The 16679-nt window shown below is 48.4% G+C and overlaps 1 protein-coding gene across 1 annotated transcript in view; it reads left to right on the forward strand.

Moving 5' to 3' along the window:
- The window catches only part of dnai3 (dynein axonemal intermediate chain 3), an 87123-nt gene that overhangs the window by 28011 nt on the left and 42433 nt on the right, over positions 1-16679 (forward strand). The window contains exons 9-12 of the mRNA XM_067989803.1: positions 89-279; positions 1222-1346; positions 8991-9080; positions 9535-9624. Of these exons, the coding sequence (XP_067845904.1) occupies positions 89-279; positions 1222-1346; positions 8991-9080; positions 9535-9624 (496 nt within the window). The remainder of the gene's footprint in view (positions 1-88; positions 280-1221; positions 1347-8990; positions 9081-9534; positions 9625-16679) is intronic.

Below are 16679 nucleotides of genomic sequence, written 5' to 3' on the forward strand. Positions count from 1 at the left end.
TCCTGAGGTGCGGTGCCCAGAATGCAGTACTCTGGATACGGTCCAGATCCATATCGTTAGCACCAATTATGCTGTGCTCTGATGGCAGGTTTGAGTCTGCCTTGCAGCAAAATGAGATCATGGATGTCTTTTACGATGACTGGAAGGGGCTTTCGGATGAAGAAAGTGTCTTTGGGGGAAAGGCAGACTGTCACTTAAAGGAGTACCAGTCCTTCACAGACCTGCACAAGAGCCAAGGAAAGCGGATTAGTGACATTGAATGGCACCCAACAATTCTTGGTAAGGAGAAATTCATCAGACGGAGTATTTGTAGACTTGCAAAGGTGAAGGCCAGTTGTCTTTATGTGTCAGCGGTGGTTCTCTCGCCTCTGACTTGTGGTTTCGAGTCCCACTCCAGAGACTTGAGCGCAAAATCTAGGCTGACACTGCAGTGCAGTACTGAGGGAGTGCTGCACTGTCGGAGGTGCCGTCATTCAGATAAGACGCTAAACCGAGGCCCCGTCTGCCCTCTCAAGTGGACGTAAAAGATCCTACGGCACTATTTGAAGAAGAGTAAGGGTGTTCTCCCCAGTCTCCTGGCCAATATTTACCCCTCAACCAACATCACTAAAACAGATTGTCTGGTCATTATGTCATTGCTGTTTGTGTGACCTTGCTGTGTGCAGATTGGCTGCCGCGTTTCCTACATTACAACAGTGACTACCCTTCAAAAGTACTTTATTGGCTGTAAAGCGCTTTGGGACGTCCTGAGGCCGTGAAAGGAGCTTCAGTGGAAATAAAATCCGGGAGAGATGCGAAACCGGCCACTGATTAGCTATCACCCATATCGCTCAAAGTCAAAATTGCCCCCATTTTCTCTCTCTCTCAAAATACCCTAGTGTATCAGATAATATCAATGATATTGGGGTCAATTCCGTGCTCCCAGTGGGGAGTGCCGCTCGCAGGGAGCGAAATCGTGAGCGTGCATAGCCCACCATTTTCTGCCCGTCAAAGTGAATAGATGGAAGATCTCAGGCTGTGCGCTCACAATGTGGATTCCTACTGGGAGGGCAATCGGCCCCAGTATTCCTCGTCTATCTCGGGTTAATCAGAATTATCTCTGGGGGAAAAAAAGATTAAACAGAACCAACGATTGTTCTTATCGGTAATTTTTTTTGTGGACAAGTTAGTTTAATCCGTGTCTTTTCAGTTAAACTTAGGAATCCTTCTGTTTATTACCAGGACTAGTGGCTGTGGCCTTAGTGGATATCATTACCATGGAGGACAGGATGAACCTAACCAATAGATCACTCCGCAGCCATTCGTATATTCTGTTCTGGAATTTCACTGATCCCATCCACCCTCAGGTATCCAAAGATCTTTTGCACATTACTAGTGAAGCAGCCATTCAAAGGCAAACGAAATCTATCTCTGTCCACTTTGTGCAACTATAGGACAGAAACGCAGTTAACAATTTCAGTAATGTGCTAAGGTGCCAGCCTTGGCTCAGTGGGTAGCACCTCTCACCTCTGAGTTAGAAGGTTGTGGGTTCAAACCTCACTCCAGAGACTTGAGCACAAAATCTAGGCTGACACTGCCAGAGCAGCACCGAGGGGGTGCTGCACTGTTGGAGGTGCCGACTTTCGGATGTACATGGACGTGAAAGATCCTACAGCACAATTCAAAGAAGAGCAGGGGAGTTCTCCCGGTGTCCTGCCCGATATTCATCCCTCAACCAACATCCCAAAAACAGATGATATGGTTATTATCCCATCGCTGTTTGTGGGACCTTGTTGTTCACAAATTGACTGCCGCGTTTCCCTATATTAAAACAGTGACTACATTTCAAAACAACTTAATTGACTGTTAAGCACTTTGGGATGTCCTAAGGCAATAAATGCAAGTTCTTTCTTGTTTTTTTTCTTTTTTTTTAATGTTATATTGTTTTTTTAATACACTGTTTATGCTGCAAGAAATGTTCTTGCTGTGTATAAGATGCAGGACTTTTTTTTATTCATTCATGGGATGTGGGCTTCGCTGGCAAGGCCGGCATTTATTGCCCATCCCTAATTGCCCTTGAGAAGGTGGTGGTGAGCCGCCTTCTTGAACCGCTGCAGTCCGTGTGGTGAAGGTTCTCCCACAGTGCTGTTAGGAAGGGAATTCCAGGATTTTGACCCAGCGACGATGAAGGAACGGCGATATATTTCCAAGTCGGGATAGTGTGTGACTTGGAGGGGAGCGTGCAGGTGGTGTTGTTCCCATGTGCCTGCTGCTCTTGTCCTTCTAGGTGGTAGAGGTCGCAGGTTTGGGAGGTGCTGTTGAAAAAGCCTTGGCGAGTTGCTGCAGTGCATCCGTGGATGGTACACACTGCAGCCACTGTGCGCCGGTGGTGAAGGGAGTGAATGTTTAGGGTGGTGGATGGGGTGCCAATCAAGCGGGCTGCTTTGTCCTGGATGGTGTCGAGCTTCTTGAGTGTTGTTGGAGCTGCGCTCATCCAAGCAAGTGGAGAGTATTCCATCACATTCCTGACTTGTTCCTTGTAGATGGTGGAAAGGCTTTGGGGAGTCAGGCGGTGAGTCACTCGCCGCAGAATACCCAGCCTCTGACCTGCTCTTGTAGCCATGGTATTTATGTGGCGGGTCCAGTTAAGTTTCTGGTCAATGGTGACCCCCAAAATGTTGATGGTGGGGGATTCGGCGATGGTAATGCCGTTGAATGTCAAGGGGAGGTGGTTAGACACTCTCTTGTTGGAGATGGTCATTGCCTGGCACTTGTCTGGCGCTAAAGTAGCCTATTTCCTTGTCCTATGTTCTGTGCCCCTCCCACCATATTGCCTTCATCCTCCATTTTTTACATTTACTTCTGCTCATCAAGTTGAGGGATGTTAGTGTTGGAGAATGAAACACTTTCTACTTCAGGCATCAAGCACTCCTACATCAGGTATAGCACAGTTAGATGCAGAGTAAAGCTCCTTCTGCTCTGCTCTCACCCTAATCTTAGACGATGACCCCAACTTCACTAAAGTCCCACCCCATCCATTTTAAGCCTTTCTGAGCGACGTTGACATTTAATGCCATGTTAGGAACTGGCTTGAGACTGCCCAGACACGTTTCACATAGAGAGGGAAAACTTTCACACAATCAGTCTGAGGTGGATTTGAACGCAGGTCCCAAAGGTAAAAAGCCAGAGTCTAATCCTCTGCATCACCCAGTTTCCTCACTCCGTTTCCAGTCTTAAAAAAAAAAATTCTCCATTTTCTTCTCTCCCGAAGGCAGTGACTCCAAGCCGTGGTCAGTTCTACTGACTCGAGTTGTCCTGCGGTACCGTACCACAGCCATGTGGTGAGTCTGGACATTTAGTGTTAACCGGCTGCTTGACTGCATCAATGGGGTTGGGCATTTCATCCTTTTTATTCATTCTCGGGATGTGGGCGTCGCTGGCCGGGCCGGTATTTATTGCCCATCCCTAGTTGCCCTGAGAAGGTGGTGGGTAGGCCTTCCTCTCAAACTGCCGCAGTCCACGTGGCGAAGGTGAGCAGTTTGGTACAACTGAGTGGCTTGCTAGACCACTTCGGAGGGCAGTTAAGAGTGAACCATGTTGGTGTGGGACTGGTATCACATATAGGCCAGACCCGGGTAAAGGACACAATTGTAGTCTGAATCCACATCCGCAGATGCATACTGGGGTCACTGCATAGCAATCGACAACAACTTGCATTTAGAATCATAGAAAATTTACGGCACAGAAGGAGGCCATTCGGCCCATCGTGTCCGCGCCGGCTAAGAAACGAGCCACCCAGCCTAATCCCACGTTCCGGCATTTGGTCCGTAGCCCTGCAGGTCACGGCTCTTCAGGTGCACATCCAGGTATTTTTTAAATGAGTTGAGGGTTTCTGCATCTACCGCCCTCTCAGGCAGTGAGTTCCAGACCCCTACCACCCTCTGGGTGAAAAATATTTTCCTCATTTCCGCTCTAATCCTTCTACCAATCACTTTAAATCTATGGCCCCTGGTTATTGACCCCTGCGCTAAGGGAAATAGGTCCTTCCTATCCACTCTATCTCGGCCCCTCAATCAAATCACCTCCTCTGTTCCAAGGAAAACAACCCCAGCCTATCCAATCTGTCGTCATAGCTAAAACTCTCCAGTCCTGGCAACATCCTCGTAAATCTCCTCTGCACCCTCTCCAGTGCAATCACATAGCGATTATCCATCATAAATTGTTATTATATACAACTTATACAGCGCCTTTAATGTAGTGAAACGTCCCAAGGCGCTTCACAAGAGCGATTGTCAGACTAAATTTGAAACTGAGCCACATAAGGAGATATTAGGACAGGTGACCAAAAGCTTGGTCAAAGAAGTCGGTTTTACGAAGCGTCTTAAAGAGATGAGAGAGAGGCGGAGAGGTTGAGGGAGGGAATTTCAGAACTTGGGGCCTAGGCAGCTGAAAGCATGGCTGCTAATGGTGGAGATATTAAAATCGGGGATGCGCAAGAAGCAAGAGTCGGAGGGGCACAGAGACCTCGGAGGGTTGTAGGCCTGGGGGGGGGGGGGGGTTACAGAGACAGGGAGGGGCGAGGCCATGGAGGGATTTGAAAACAAGGATGAGAATTTTAAAATCGAGGCGTTGCAAGCAGATGCCGCTGCTTGTAATCAAGAGCAGATATCCAGTGGTGCTGAAGCAAATTGTTAGAGCCCCACCACTGCTAACTCAGCACAGATCAGCACTGATACTAGGACTAGATTGACTCCTGGGATGAAAGGGTTGTCCTATGAGGAGCGATTGAGTAGAATGGAGAGAGGCGGTTGACAGTGAGGAGGAAAGCTGTAGACTGCAGGAAGATATCAATGGACTGGTCAGGTGGGCAGAAAAGTGGCAAATGGAATTCAATCCGGAGAAGTGTGAGGTAATGCATTTGGGGAGGGCAAACAGGGCAAGGGAGTACACAATAAACGGGAGGATACTGAGAGGTGTAGGGGAAGAGAGGGACCTTGGAGTGCATGTCCACAGATCCCTGAAGGTAGCAGGACAGGTAGATAAGGTGGTTAAGAAGGCAAACGGGATACTTTCCTTTATTAGCCGGGGCATAGAATATAAGAGCAGGGAGGTTATGCTGGAACTGTATAAAACACTGGCTAGGCCACAGCTTGAGTACAGTGTACAGTTCTGGTCACCACATTACAGGAAGGATGTAATTGCACTAGAGAGGATACAGAGGAGATTTACGAGGATGTTGCCAGGGCTGGAGAATTTTAGCTATGAGGAAGGATTGGATCGGCTGGGTTTGTTCTCTTTGGAACAGAGGGGGCTGAGGGGTGATTTAATTGAGATGTACAAAATTATGAGGGGCCCAGATAGAGTGGATAGGAAGGACCTATTTCCCTTAGCCGAGAGATCAATAACCAAGGGACATAGATTTAAAGTGATCGGTAGAAGGATTAGAGGGGAGCTGAGGAAATTTTTTTTCGCCCAAGCGAGTGGGGGGGTTTTGGAACTCACTGCCTGAGAGGGTGATAGAGGCAGAAACACTCAACTCATTTAAAAATGGATGTGCGCCTGAAGTGCCGTGACCTACAGGGCTACGGACCAAAAGTGGGATTCGGCCGGGTGGCTCATTTTCGGCCGGCACGGACACAATGGGCCGAATGGCCTCCTTCTGTGCCGTAAATTTTCTATGATTCTGTGAATGGGCCTATACTGTCTAGAGTTTAGAAGAATGAGAGGTGATCTCATTGAAATGTATAACATTCTAAGAGGGCTTGACAGGGTAGATGCTGAGAGCTTGTTTCCTCTGGCTGGAGAGTCTGGAACTAATATAGAAACATAGAAAATAGGAGCAGGAGTATAGGCCATTCGGCCCTTCGAGCCTGCTCCGCCATTCAATATGACCATGACTGATCCTCTATCTCAATACCATATTCCCGCTCTCTCCCCATACCCCTTGATGCCTTTTGTGTCTAGAAATCTATCTAGCTCCTTCTTAAATATATTCAGTGACTTGGCCTCCACAGCCTTCTGTGGTAGAGAATTCCACAGGTTCACCACCCTCTGAGTGAAGAAATTTCTCCTCATCTCAGTCCTAAATGTCCTACCCCGTATCCTGAGACTGTGACCCCTCGTTCTGGACCCCCCAGCCAGGGGAAACATCCTCCCTGCATCCAGTCTGTCTAGCGCTGTCAGAATTTTATACGTTTCAATGACATTCCCTCTCCTCATACAACGGTCCTGCCATCCCAGGAATCAGTCTGGTGAACCTTCGCTGCACTCCCTCCATGGCAAGTATATCCTTTCTGGGGGACATAGTCTCAGAATAAGGGGTCGGACATTTAGGACTGAAATGAGGAGGAATTTCTTCACTCAGAGGATCATGAATTTTTGGAATTCTCTACCCCAGAGGGCTGTGGATGCTCAGTCGTTGAATATATTCAAGAGTGAGATCGATAGATTTTTGGACTCTAAGGGAATCAAGGGATATGGGGATTGGGTGGGAAAATGGAGTTGAGGTGGAAGATCAGCCATGGTCTGATTGAATGGCGGAGCAGGCTCGAGGGGCCACATGGCCTATTCCTGCTCCTATTTCTTATGTTCTTATGACCTTCCTGCTTGGCTCAGCTACTTAACACCTTAACCTGCTCAGCCACCGGGGGAGTCTCGATACCTGTTTAACTATAAATAAATAAAAATAGAACGGACAACCACTGAAATGGGCCATTCGGCCCATCAAGTCTGTGCTGGTGTTTTTCTCTTGTTGAATCCCACTCTCCCGCTCACTCCTCGTAACCCATTAATATTCCTCCTTTTTGAAGCAACTTTCCAATTCTCTTTTAAAGGAAGGAGATACTTCACATTCGTTATCATTTAAAAGCACAACCGTTAACAAAAGAATAAATAAACTAAAACCAGAGTGAAGTTCAGATAGTGTAATGCTGTATTCGGGGCACTGGTTGATGGTGACTGAAAAAGTTAAATTTGCTTTTTTATTATATGCCATTCTGGGATTCTTTCGGGGATCACATTCTGCAGTTTCGTCCAATTTTCCTGTGAAAACCACACACCACCGGTCTTTGCTATAAGATACTATGAATTTGTTTTTGGCTATGATTTTATCTGTCGCGCTCGCCCAAATTAGCTCAATTAGTTCAACGGTCAGTGCAGGTGTCAATGGCTTCATTCATTCAAACTCAAATAGCATACACGGGACACCGCTCTCCTGTCCCAAAGTCACGGGATTACAAATGTATGCTGTCTGCTGCCGCTCTGAAAACGGTACCAGTACCACCTCGGAGATCCCTGGTTTACAATGCCGGAGGCGAAGCCCAATCTTTGGCACGTTACATTTTTTTTTGCACCGGTGCAGGTCAGCTTAACGATGTCCGAGTTTGGGATCAGGTGTCGTCTCGAGCGGTTATTGGTCATTGATATCCCAGCAATTCCAATCACTTCGAAGGGATTGTCTCACTGAGATGGGTTCTGCCGGTTTTTTTTCCCCTCAAGTTGGACCACTAGATGGAGCTCAGCGCAGTAGCAAAGCAGAGTGCTTTGCACTGTAAACGACATTTCTGCAGTCAGCTGAATGATTCATCTCAGAGTATCTGCAGGTGCTTTTCACAGAACCATAGAAAAGATACAGCAAAGAAGGGGGCCATTCAGCCCATCGTGTCCGCGCCGGCTCGAAGAACAACCAGGTGCCCGTTCTAATCCCACCTTCCAGCACCCGGTCCGTAGCCCTGCAGCTTACAGCACTTTAGGTGCAGGTCCAGGTACTTTTTAAAAGAGTTGAGGGTCCCTGCCTCTACCACCAATTCGGGCAGCGAATTCCATACACCCACCACCCTCTGGGTTAAAAAAAGTTTTTCCTCATGTCCCCTCTAATCCTTCCGCCAATCAGCTTAAATCTATGTCCTCTAGTTCTTGAACTCTCCGCTAGGGGAAACAGGTACTTCCTGTCTACTCTATCTGGGCCCCTCATAATTTTGTACACCTCAATCAAGTCTCCCCTCAGCCTCCTCTGCTCCAAGGGGAAGGATTCGAAGGATTTTTTTTAAAAATTGCATGCTTTTCATTTTGGCTTTAAATTTAAGTCATCAGTAGCTGAATAGAAAAAGGAGTAAAGGGAAAACTGCTCAAGACACATGGGGTTGCCAACTCTGGGTTGAATGTATTCCTGGAGGTTTCATCTCATGACCTCCTGCCTCCAAATGCTGTGCTCTCCCCACGCTCCTGCCGTTGGTCGCCGGGCACGTCCATCCTCGCGACGCCCCATCTTCCCACGGCCTCTTGGGAAGCAAACAGCCTCTTCGTTACCCAATTGGATGATTCTTGACCCTCAGTCAAACAGACTTTCTCCCCCTCCATTTCCAATATTTTTGTAAATAATAAACAGAAGTCTTCAAAGAAAATGAAAAAAAAACACAATTTTTTTTTTTATTGCCCCTATGATTTTTCTCCGGGGTTTCTGCTCGCAGCAGTGTCCTGGAGATTAATCTTCAATTCCTGGAGACTCCAGGCTAATCCTGGAGGGTTGGTAACCCTAAGGAAACACTAGCTGTTGTTTTTAGTGCACTCCCCCCCCCCCCAGTTTCAAGGGGCAACTTACAACAGTGAGCCCCAATTATCGACTGAACTCAGAAGGAGCTAACAGGGGAGTAAAAGAAAGAACTCAGCTCTTCTTACCTGAGTTGCACCTCATTGTCCAGTCATCGAACATTGGCTCTCACGTTCTTCTAATTTAAAGGTACCACATAAATGCACGTCGCTGTTATTGAAATCGTAAGAAACAATTACAACCTCATTTGAACTCAAAGGGTTGAAGAACCTTCCCTTAAGTAATCCTGGGAAACATGTGCTGACTCTCGCACTTAATGTGTGTTCATGGCAGTTCTTGGCTTAAACCCATTTAACTATAGATCACCAGTCTGACTGAGGGTCTGCCCTGCGGTACAAATGGACGGGTTTTTGAACAGTTCTAAACTTTTCCTCTTTCCTCCTTTTTGATATTATTTTTTTAGATAATGCTGGAGGCTCCTGATGATATTTACAGCTTTCAGTTTTGTCCCACTGATCCGAATATCGTCGTTGGCGGCTGCAGAAATGGCCAGGTACTGATGCACACCTGTGTACATTACAAAGGGTCAAAGGACCAGCCCATATTTAAACATGAGCGAATAGTTTTTAAAAAAAATCGGTCTGTAATTTGAAAGAAACTGGTGTTTCAGAATACAACCGTATGCTTTGTGTTATGCAGGAGGCCCCGATTTTCATCGCTCCACCATTGGCGGCCGTGCCTACAGCTGCCCAGGCCCTAAGCTCTGGAATTCCCTCCCTAAACCTCTCTACCTCTCTCTCTGCTCCTTTTAAGATGCTCCTTAAAACCTAACTCTTTGATCAAGCTTTTGGTCACCTGTCCTAATATCGTCTTACGTGGCTCGGTGTCAAATTTCTGTCTGATTACGCTCCTGTGAAGTGCCTTGGGACGTTTTTTTACTACGTTAAAGGCGCAGGATAAATGCAAGTTGTTGTTGCTACTGATAATTGCTCTACGTCTTTCCCTAGGTGGTGCTATGGGACATCTCCAAGTTCTCCAGCAGATTACAGGGTATCCTTCCTGCGGCAAAGCCCAACACCGTCAAATCGAACTTATTGGTGAGTAGCTGAGGAGCCACAAAATTAGATAAATGAAGTACGGAAGGTGGGGGAGGGGGTGGGGTGGGGGGAGGGGACGGGGTGGGGGGAGGGGAGGGGGGAGGGGAGGGGAGGGGCCCTTCGACAGCCTCTTCACAGCATGGTCCAGATGGACAACTGGCAGGACAGACCCACCAGAGGTGGCGGTACAGTGATATACAGTCAGGAGGGAGTGGCCCTGGGAGTCCTCAACATTGACTCCGGACCCCATGAAATCTCATGGCATCAGGTCAAACATGGGCAAGGAAACCTCCTGCTGATTACCACCTACCGCCCTCCCTCAGCTGATGAATCAGTCCTCCTCCATGTTGAGCACCACTTGGAGGAAGCACTGAGGGTAGCAAGGGCACAAAATGTACTCTGGGTGGGGGACTTCAATGTCCATCACCAAGAGTGGCTCGGTAGCACCACTACTGACCGAGCTGGCCGAGTCCTGAAGGACATAGCTGCTAGACTGGGCCTGCGGCAGGTGGTGAGCGAACCAACACGAGGGAAAGACTTACTTGACCTCGTCCTCAGCAATCTACCTGTCGCAAATGCATCTGTCCATGACAGTATTGGTAGGAGACAAAGTCCCGTCTTCGCACTGAGGACACCATCCAACGTGTTGTGTGGCACTACGACCGTGCTAAATGGGATAGGTTCAGAACAGATCTAGCAGCTCAAAACTGGGCATCCATGAGGCACTGTGGGCCATCAGCAGCAGCAAAATTGTATTCCAGCACAATCTGTAATCTCATGGCCCGGCATATTCCTCACTCTACCATTACCAACGAGCCAGGGGATCAACCCTGGTTCAATGAGGAGTGTAGAAGAGCATGCCAGGAGTAGCACCATGCGTACCAAAAAATGAGGTGCCAACCTGGTGAAGCTACAACTCAGGACTACATGCATGCTAAACAGCGGAAGCAACATGCTATAGACAGAGCTAAGCGATTCCACAACCAACGGATCAGATCAAAGCTCTGCAGTCCTGCCACATCCAATCGTGAATGGTGGTGGACAATTAAACAACTAACGGGAGGAGGCGGCTCTGCAAACATCCCCATTCTCAATGATGGCGGAGTCCAGCACGTGAGTACAAAAGACAAGGCTGAAGCGTTTGAAACCATCTTCAGCCAGAAATGCTGAGTGGATGATCCATCTCTGCCTCCTCCCGATATCCCCACCATCACAGAAGCCAGTCTTCAGCCAATTCGATTCACTCCACGTGATATCAAGAAACGGCTGAGTGCACTGGATGCAGCAAAGGTTATGGGCCCCGACAACATCTCAGCTGTAGTGCTGAAGACTTGTGCTCCAGAACTAGCTGCGCCTCTAGCCAAGCTGTTCCAGTACAGCTACAACACTGGCATCTACCCGACAATGTGGAAAATTGCCTTCGTATGTCCTGTCCACAAAAAGCAGGACAAATCCAATCCGGCCAATTACCGCCTCATCAGTCTACTCTCAATCATCACAAAGTGATGGAAGGTGTCGTCGACAGTGCTATCAAGTGGCACTTACTCACCAATAACCTGCTCACCGATGCTCAGTTTGGGTTCCACCAGGACCACTCTGCTCCAGACCTCATTAAAGCCTTGGTCCAAACATGGACAAAAGCGCTGAATTCCAGAGGTGAGAGTGACTGCCCTTGACATCAAGGCAGCATTTGACCGAGTGTGGACCAAGGAGCCCTAGTAAAATTGAAGTCAATGGGAATCGGGGGGAAAACTCTCCAGTGGCTGGAGTCATACCTAGCACAAAGGAAGATGGTAGTGGTTGTTGGAGGCCAATCATCTCAGCCCCAGGGCATTGCTGCAGGAGTTCCTCAGGGCAGTGTCCTGAGCCCAACCATCTTCAGCTGCTTCATCAATGACCTTCCCTCCATCATAAGGTCAGAAATGGGGATGTTCGCTGATGATTGCACAATGTTCAGTTCCATTCGCAACCCCTCAAATAATGAAGCAGTCCGAGCCTGCTCGCAGCAAGACCTGGACAACATCCAGGCTTGGGCTCATAAGTGACAAGTAACATTCGTGCCAGACAAGTGCCAGGCAATGACCATCTCCAACAAGAGAGAGTCTAACCACCTCCCCTTGACATTCAACGGCATTACCATCGCCGAATCCCCCACCATCAACATCCTGGGGGTCACCATTGACCAGAAATTTAACTGGACCAGCCATATAAATACCGTGGCTACAAGAGCAGGTCAGAGGCTGGGTATTCTGCGGCGAGTGACTCACCTCCTGACTCCCCAAAGCCTTTCCACCATCTACAAGGCACAAGTCAGGTGTGTGCCTGGATGAGTGCAGCTCCAACAACACTCAAGAAGCTCGACACCATCCAGGACAAAGCAGCCCGCTTGATTGGCACCCCATCCACCACCCTAAACATTCACTGGCGCACAGTGGCTGCAGTGCAGCAACTCGCCAAGGCTTCTTCGACAGCACCTCCCAAACCCGCGACCTCTACCACCTAGAAGGACAAGAGCAGCAGGCACATGGGAACAACACCAGCTGCACGTTCCCCTCCAAGTCACACACCATCCCGACTTGGAAATATATCGCCGTTCCTTCATCGTCACTGGGTCAAAATCCTGGAACTCCCTTCCTAACAACACTGTGGGAGAACCTTCACCACACAGACTGCAGCGGTTCAAGAAGGCGGCTCACCACCACCTTCTTAAGGGCAATTAGGGATGGGCAGTAAATGCCGGCCTCGCCAGCCACGCCCACATCCCATGAACGAATAAAAAAAAAACTTTACATGCTGCCATCTAACTGGCAGCTGCTCTTGGACATGCCCCTTTCCCTGACACGTGGCACTGGTGCCATTGTTCGTAAAAGAAGTTTGTTCTAGCTGCTTTAAATAAAATAATGCTTCTTGGCTACGGAATGCTCCACAAATATGTGCATTAAAGTTAAGAGGAAAATTCTGCCCCACGAGCAACACGCGTTTTAAAATAGTTACCCTTGGCACCCGTTTAAGCCCACTAGAAAGGAACCATGGGATTTTGCGTGGGAGGGCTCTGTCTTTACTGGAAGCCATGATGTGGAGATGCCGGTGATGGACTGGGGTTGACAATTGTAAACATTTTTACAACACCAAGTTATAGTCCAACAAATTTATTTTAAATTTCACAAGCTTTCGGAGGCTTCTTCAACATTCCTTCAGGTGAATGTTGTGGAAATGAAATCTTCGAATCCTACGCATTTATAAATCACAGAACAATGCCTGGTGATTACTGCCCGTTGCCAAGGCAATCACAGTGAGCAGACAGAGAGGTGTCACCTACAAGGCCACCGAATATACAAACCCCCCCCAAAAAAAGAGAGAGATAGATAGGCAGCGACATAGAGACATCCGGAAGGAAGACAGCAAATGACCCGTTACATTAAACAAGTCTACCATGTGTTTCCTCCTCTTCAATGATGAACGAGATGGCAGCCATCACGCACACGCACACACATGGTCCTAAACCCCCTCCCGCCTGGCTACATCTCTCCCCGACTTCAGAAATCCCCATAAAACTAACTTCTTTGACCGTGCCTTCAGCCACCTGATCTAGTTCTTCTCCCAACTTATTTCTTGGGCCTGACCTCTCCGCCTTGGCATGCTTCACCCCATTAAAAGTGCTAGTTTTTTGTCGATTTGTCCTTTGTGCAGTAAAGTACCCAGACAGACACACAGCAGCGTGTTGCTACTGGCTGTACCATCAACGCCATCAGTGAGATGAGTCCTCCACACGACCACACGATGGAGCAGCGCCACAATTACTGGTGCTCAGCCCAAATCTCCACCGTTATACCTTGAGCACACCAGACCTCAACATTCGGCACCAATCCAAAATACCTGCACAATTTCCTTTCAACTGAGGAGGTGAATCGTCCAGGACCGTATTACGACATCACCCCAAGGCTGAAAAGTGCAAAAGCGAAGGCAAGGCATGTGGGGCAAGTAGTGACTAGGTGATGCCAGGCTTGGGTTTAAAAGCCCAGAGATTGAATGGGGAGGGAAAACCTGAAGGAAAAAAGAAAGAACTTGCATTTACATCGTGCGTTTCACGACCTCTAGACGTCCCAAAGCACTTTACAGCCAATTACGTATTTTTTGAAGTGTAGTCACTGTTGTAATGTAGGAAACACAGCAGCCAATTGGCGCACAGCAAGATCCCACAAACAGCAATGGTGATAATGAGCAGTGCATCAGTTTTTTAATGATGTTGGTTGAGGAATAAATATTGGCCAGGACACCGGGGAGAATGCCCCTGCTCTTCTTCGAGATAGTGCCGCGGGATTCTTTTTTATGTCCACCAGAGAGGGCAGGCGGGGCCTCGGCTTAACGTCTCATCCGAAAGACGGCACCTCTGACAGTGCAGCACTCCCTCAGTACTGCATTGGGAGCGTCAGCCTGGATTTTTTGTGCTCAAGTCTCTGGAGTGGGACTTCAACCCACGACCTGACTCAGAGTGTTACCCACTGAATCACAGATGATACTTGGTGACACAGAAGTCACGAATTCCACAGTTTTGAGGTTCTGGGAAAGACTAGAGTAAGAGGCTGTGTGGTGATTCTTCATTTCACGCATGTAGAGGGGGTGCACAGAATGGCGTATCTGGAGCCTAGAAGGAACAAGAGGGGAACATTCACTGACTACACTATCATTAACATTTGGAAAGACAAGGTGCAGAGCTTAGAGGCTGGAGGGGATGTTGCTAGCGGCAAAGCTTCATCTGCCACATCTGTTGCCTGTGAATCTTTGTCCCAAACCATGATCCACCTGCAACTCTTTCCCTTGTAGGCAGGACGTCAAACATAAAGTTAATCACGAATTGCTTAAATGGAGTTGTTGAGGCATCCATTGGGTTGTGGGAACTTTATGTCTATTGGCACACCAGTGTAATTTCTCCCAGTCGTTTTGTATTTCAAGCTCCTAGGGTCAATTGCATGAGACGTTTTGTCCTCATCCCTGGCTGCACCCTGTTGTCATGTCAACAAATGCACATAGAACTAGTGGTGATTAGTGCAAATCCTCCAGCAGTTTAGCCTAGCTGTAATGGGTTAGTGCTTTGCTTAACTCTCAGTTGGCAATAATCCCCCTGTTGAGAAAGTACAAAATACTTTTCTTCTGGCTCGCTGACAAATGTATATAAAAAAGTATGTTTGTCGGCACACACCGATGACTCCAGGTGGCTGCATGCTATCCTAAAAACAGGAACTCACCTCGATTTCAGCAAGGCAATTCGAAATTGTTTTGTCAATGGCCCAGAATTTGCTGTAGCCGGTCAGCGAACAGCGTCCGCCGTTAGTTCGACTCGCCCTCGCCCCTGTTTAATCTCCGTGATATTTTGGGCCTCAAGTTGCTGGAAGTGGGAGGTGGAAATGGCGCGGCGCCCCCTACAGGGCATCTGGGACCTGAGTGAACGGGGCAGGCAACTGGGTATCTCCTCCACCAATCAGATTGAAGGATTGTGAAATTAACAGCATAAGGACTAAGGAGGAAGTGTAAATTAGAGAGGGTGAAATCGATGTCAAATCAGGAACAGAAAGAGAAATAAAGAGAGGGAAAGAAAAAGTTTTTTAAAAATGTTAATTAAAAATTTTTTAAAAAAATCTCCAACAACAATTAAAACCTGAAGGAATGAGACTCCAGACTTGTAATAGTTAATTTTCAGTGCCAGAGAGGTTGACTGGCAGTAATTAACACTTATCATGCAGTTAAAAAGGTGCTTAGACTGAGATGGACAAGCCCTAACTTTCTATGGTGAGTTTAGTTCGTATCTACCGCACAAATACAGCAACTTCACGCCATTCAATGTATTTCAGTGGTGAGGCAGACAGCGAGACGCCGTTTTCACAACGCTAACGGTGGAGCGGCACATCTCGAACAGCAACTTCCGGATTTTTGCGTTTAACCACACATCTCCCCCGTTGCCTGAAGTTGCTGTGCGATTTGTGCATAAATAACGGTGAGCGCCATTAGCCTCACTGTTACTTTGACAGCAAAAATCTGGGCCATTGTTTTGGTTACGGTGACCAGTACGGCCGTCTTGGTTACGGTGACCAGTACGGCCATCTTGGTTACGGTGACCAGTACGGCCGTCTTGGTTACGGTGACCAGTACGGCCGCCTTGGTTACGGTGACCAGTACGGCCGACTTGGTTACGGTGACCAGTACGGCCGTCTTGGTTACCGTGACCAGTACGGCCGCCTTGGTTACCGTGACCAGTACGGCCGCCTTGGTTACCGTGACCAGTACGGCCGCCTTGCTTACGGTGACCAGTACGGCCGCCTTGCTTACGGTGACCAGTACGGCCGCCTTGGTTACGGTGACCAGTACGGCCGCCTTGGTTACGGTGACCAGTACGGCCGCCTTGGTTACGGTGACCAGTACGGCCGCCTTGGTTACGGTGACCAGTACGGCCGCCTTGGTTACGGTGACCAGTACGGCCGCCTTGGTTACGGTGACCAGTACGGCCGCCTTGGTTACCGTGACCAGTACGGCCGCCTTGGTTACCGTGACCAGTACGGCCGCCTTGGTTACCGTGACCAGTACGGCCGCCTTGGTTACCGTGACCAGTACGGCCGCCTTGGTTACGGTGACCAGTACGGCCGCCTTGGTTACGGTGACCAGTACGGCCGCCTTGGTTACGGTGGCCAGTACGGCCGCCTTGGTTACGGTGGCCAGTACGGCCGCCTTGGTTACGGTGACCAGTACGGCTATTAACACATCTTGTCCCACAGGTCTCATTTCATTCTCTGTTTCTTTTGGTTTCACTCTTGGCTTGGAGAGTCAGGTCAGAACTAGGGGGGGGGGGCTTTAGAAACATCTGGTTTGCTCACCTCTTGTAGAGAAACCGCACAGAGTCTATGAGAACTTTTCCGATGCTCACGTCCTTTTTTGGAATTTGAGTTAACTTACTTGGGAGAGTTAACGTGAGAGTCTAACATGTCGAGGATAATTGAATTGGCCCAAATAGCACCAGATGCAATATCCTCGGAGCTTACAAATACAGTTCCTGGAATTCTCAT

This window comes from Heptranchias perlo, chromosome 9 (assembly GCF_035084215.1).
Source record: "Heptranchias perlo isolate sHepPer1 chromosome 9, sHepPer1.hap1, whole genome shotgun sequence".
In the NCBI taxonomy this organism is placed as follows: Eukaryota; Metazoa; Chordata; class Chondrichthyes; order Hexanchiformes; family Hexanchidae; genus Heptranchias; species Heptranchias perlo.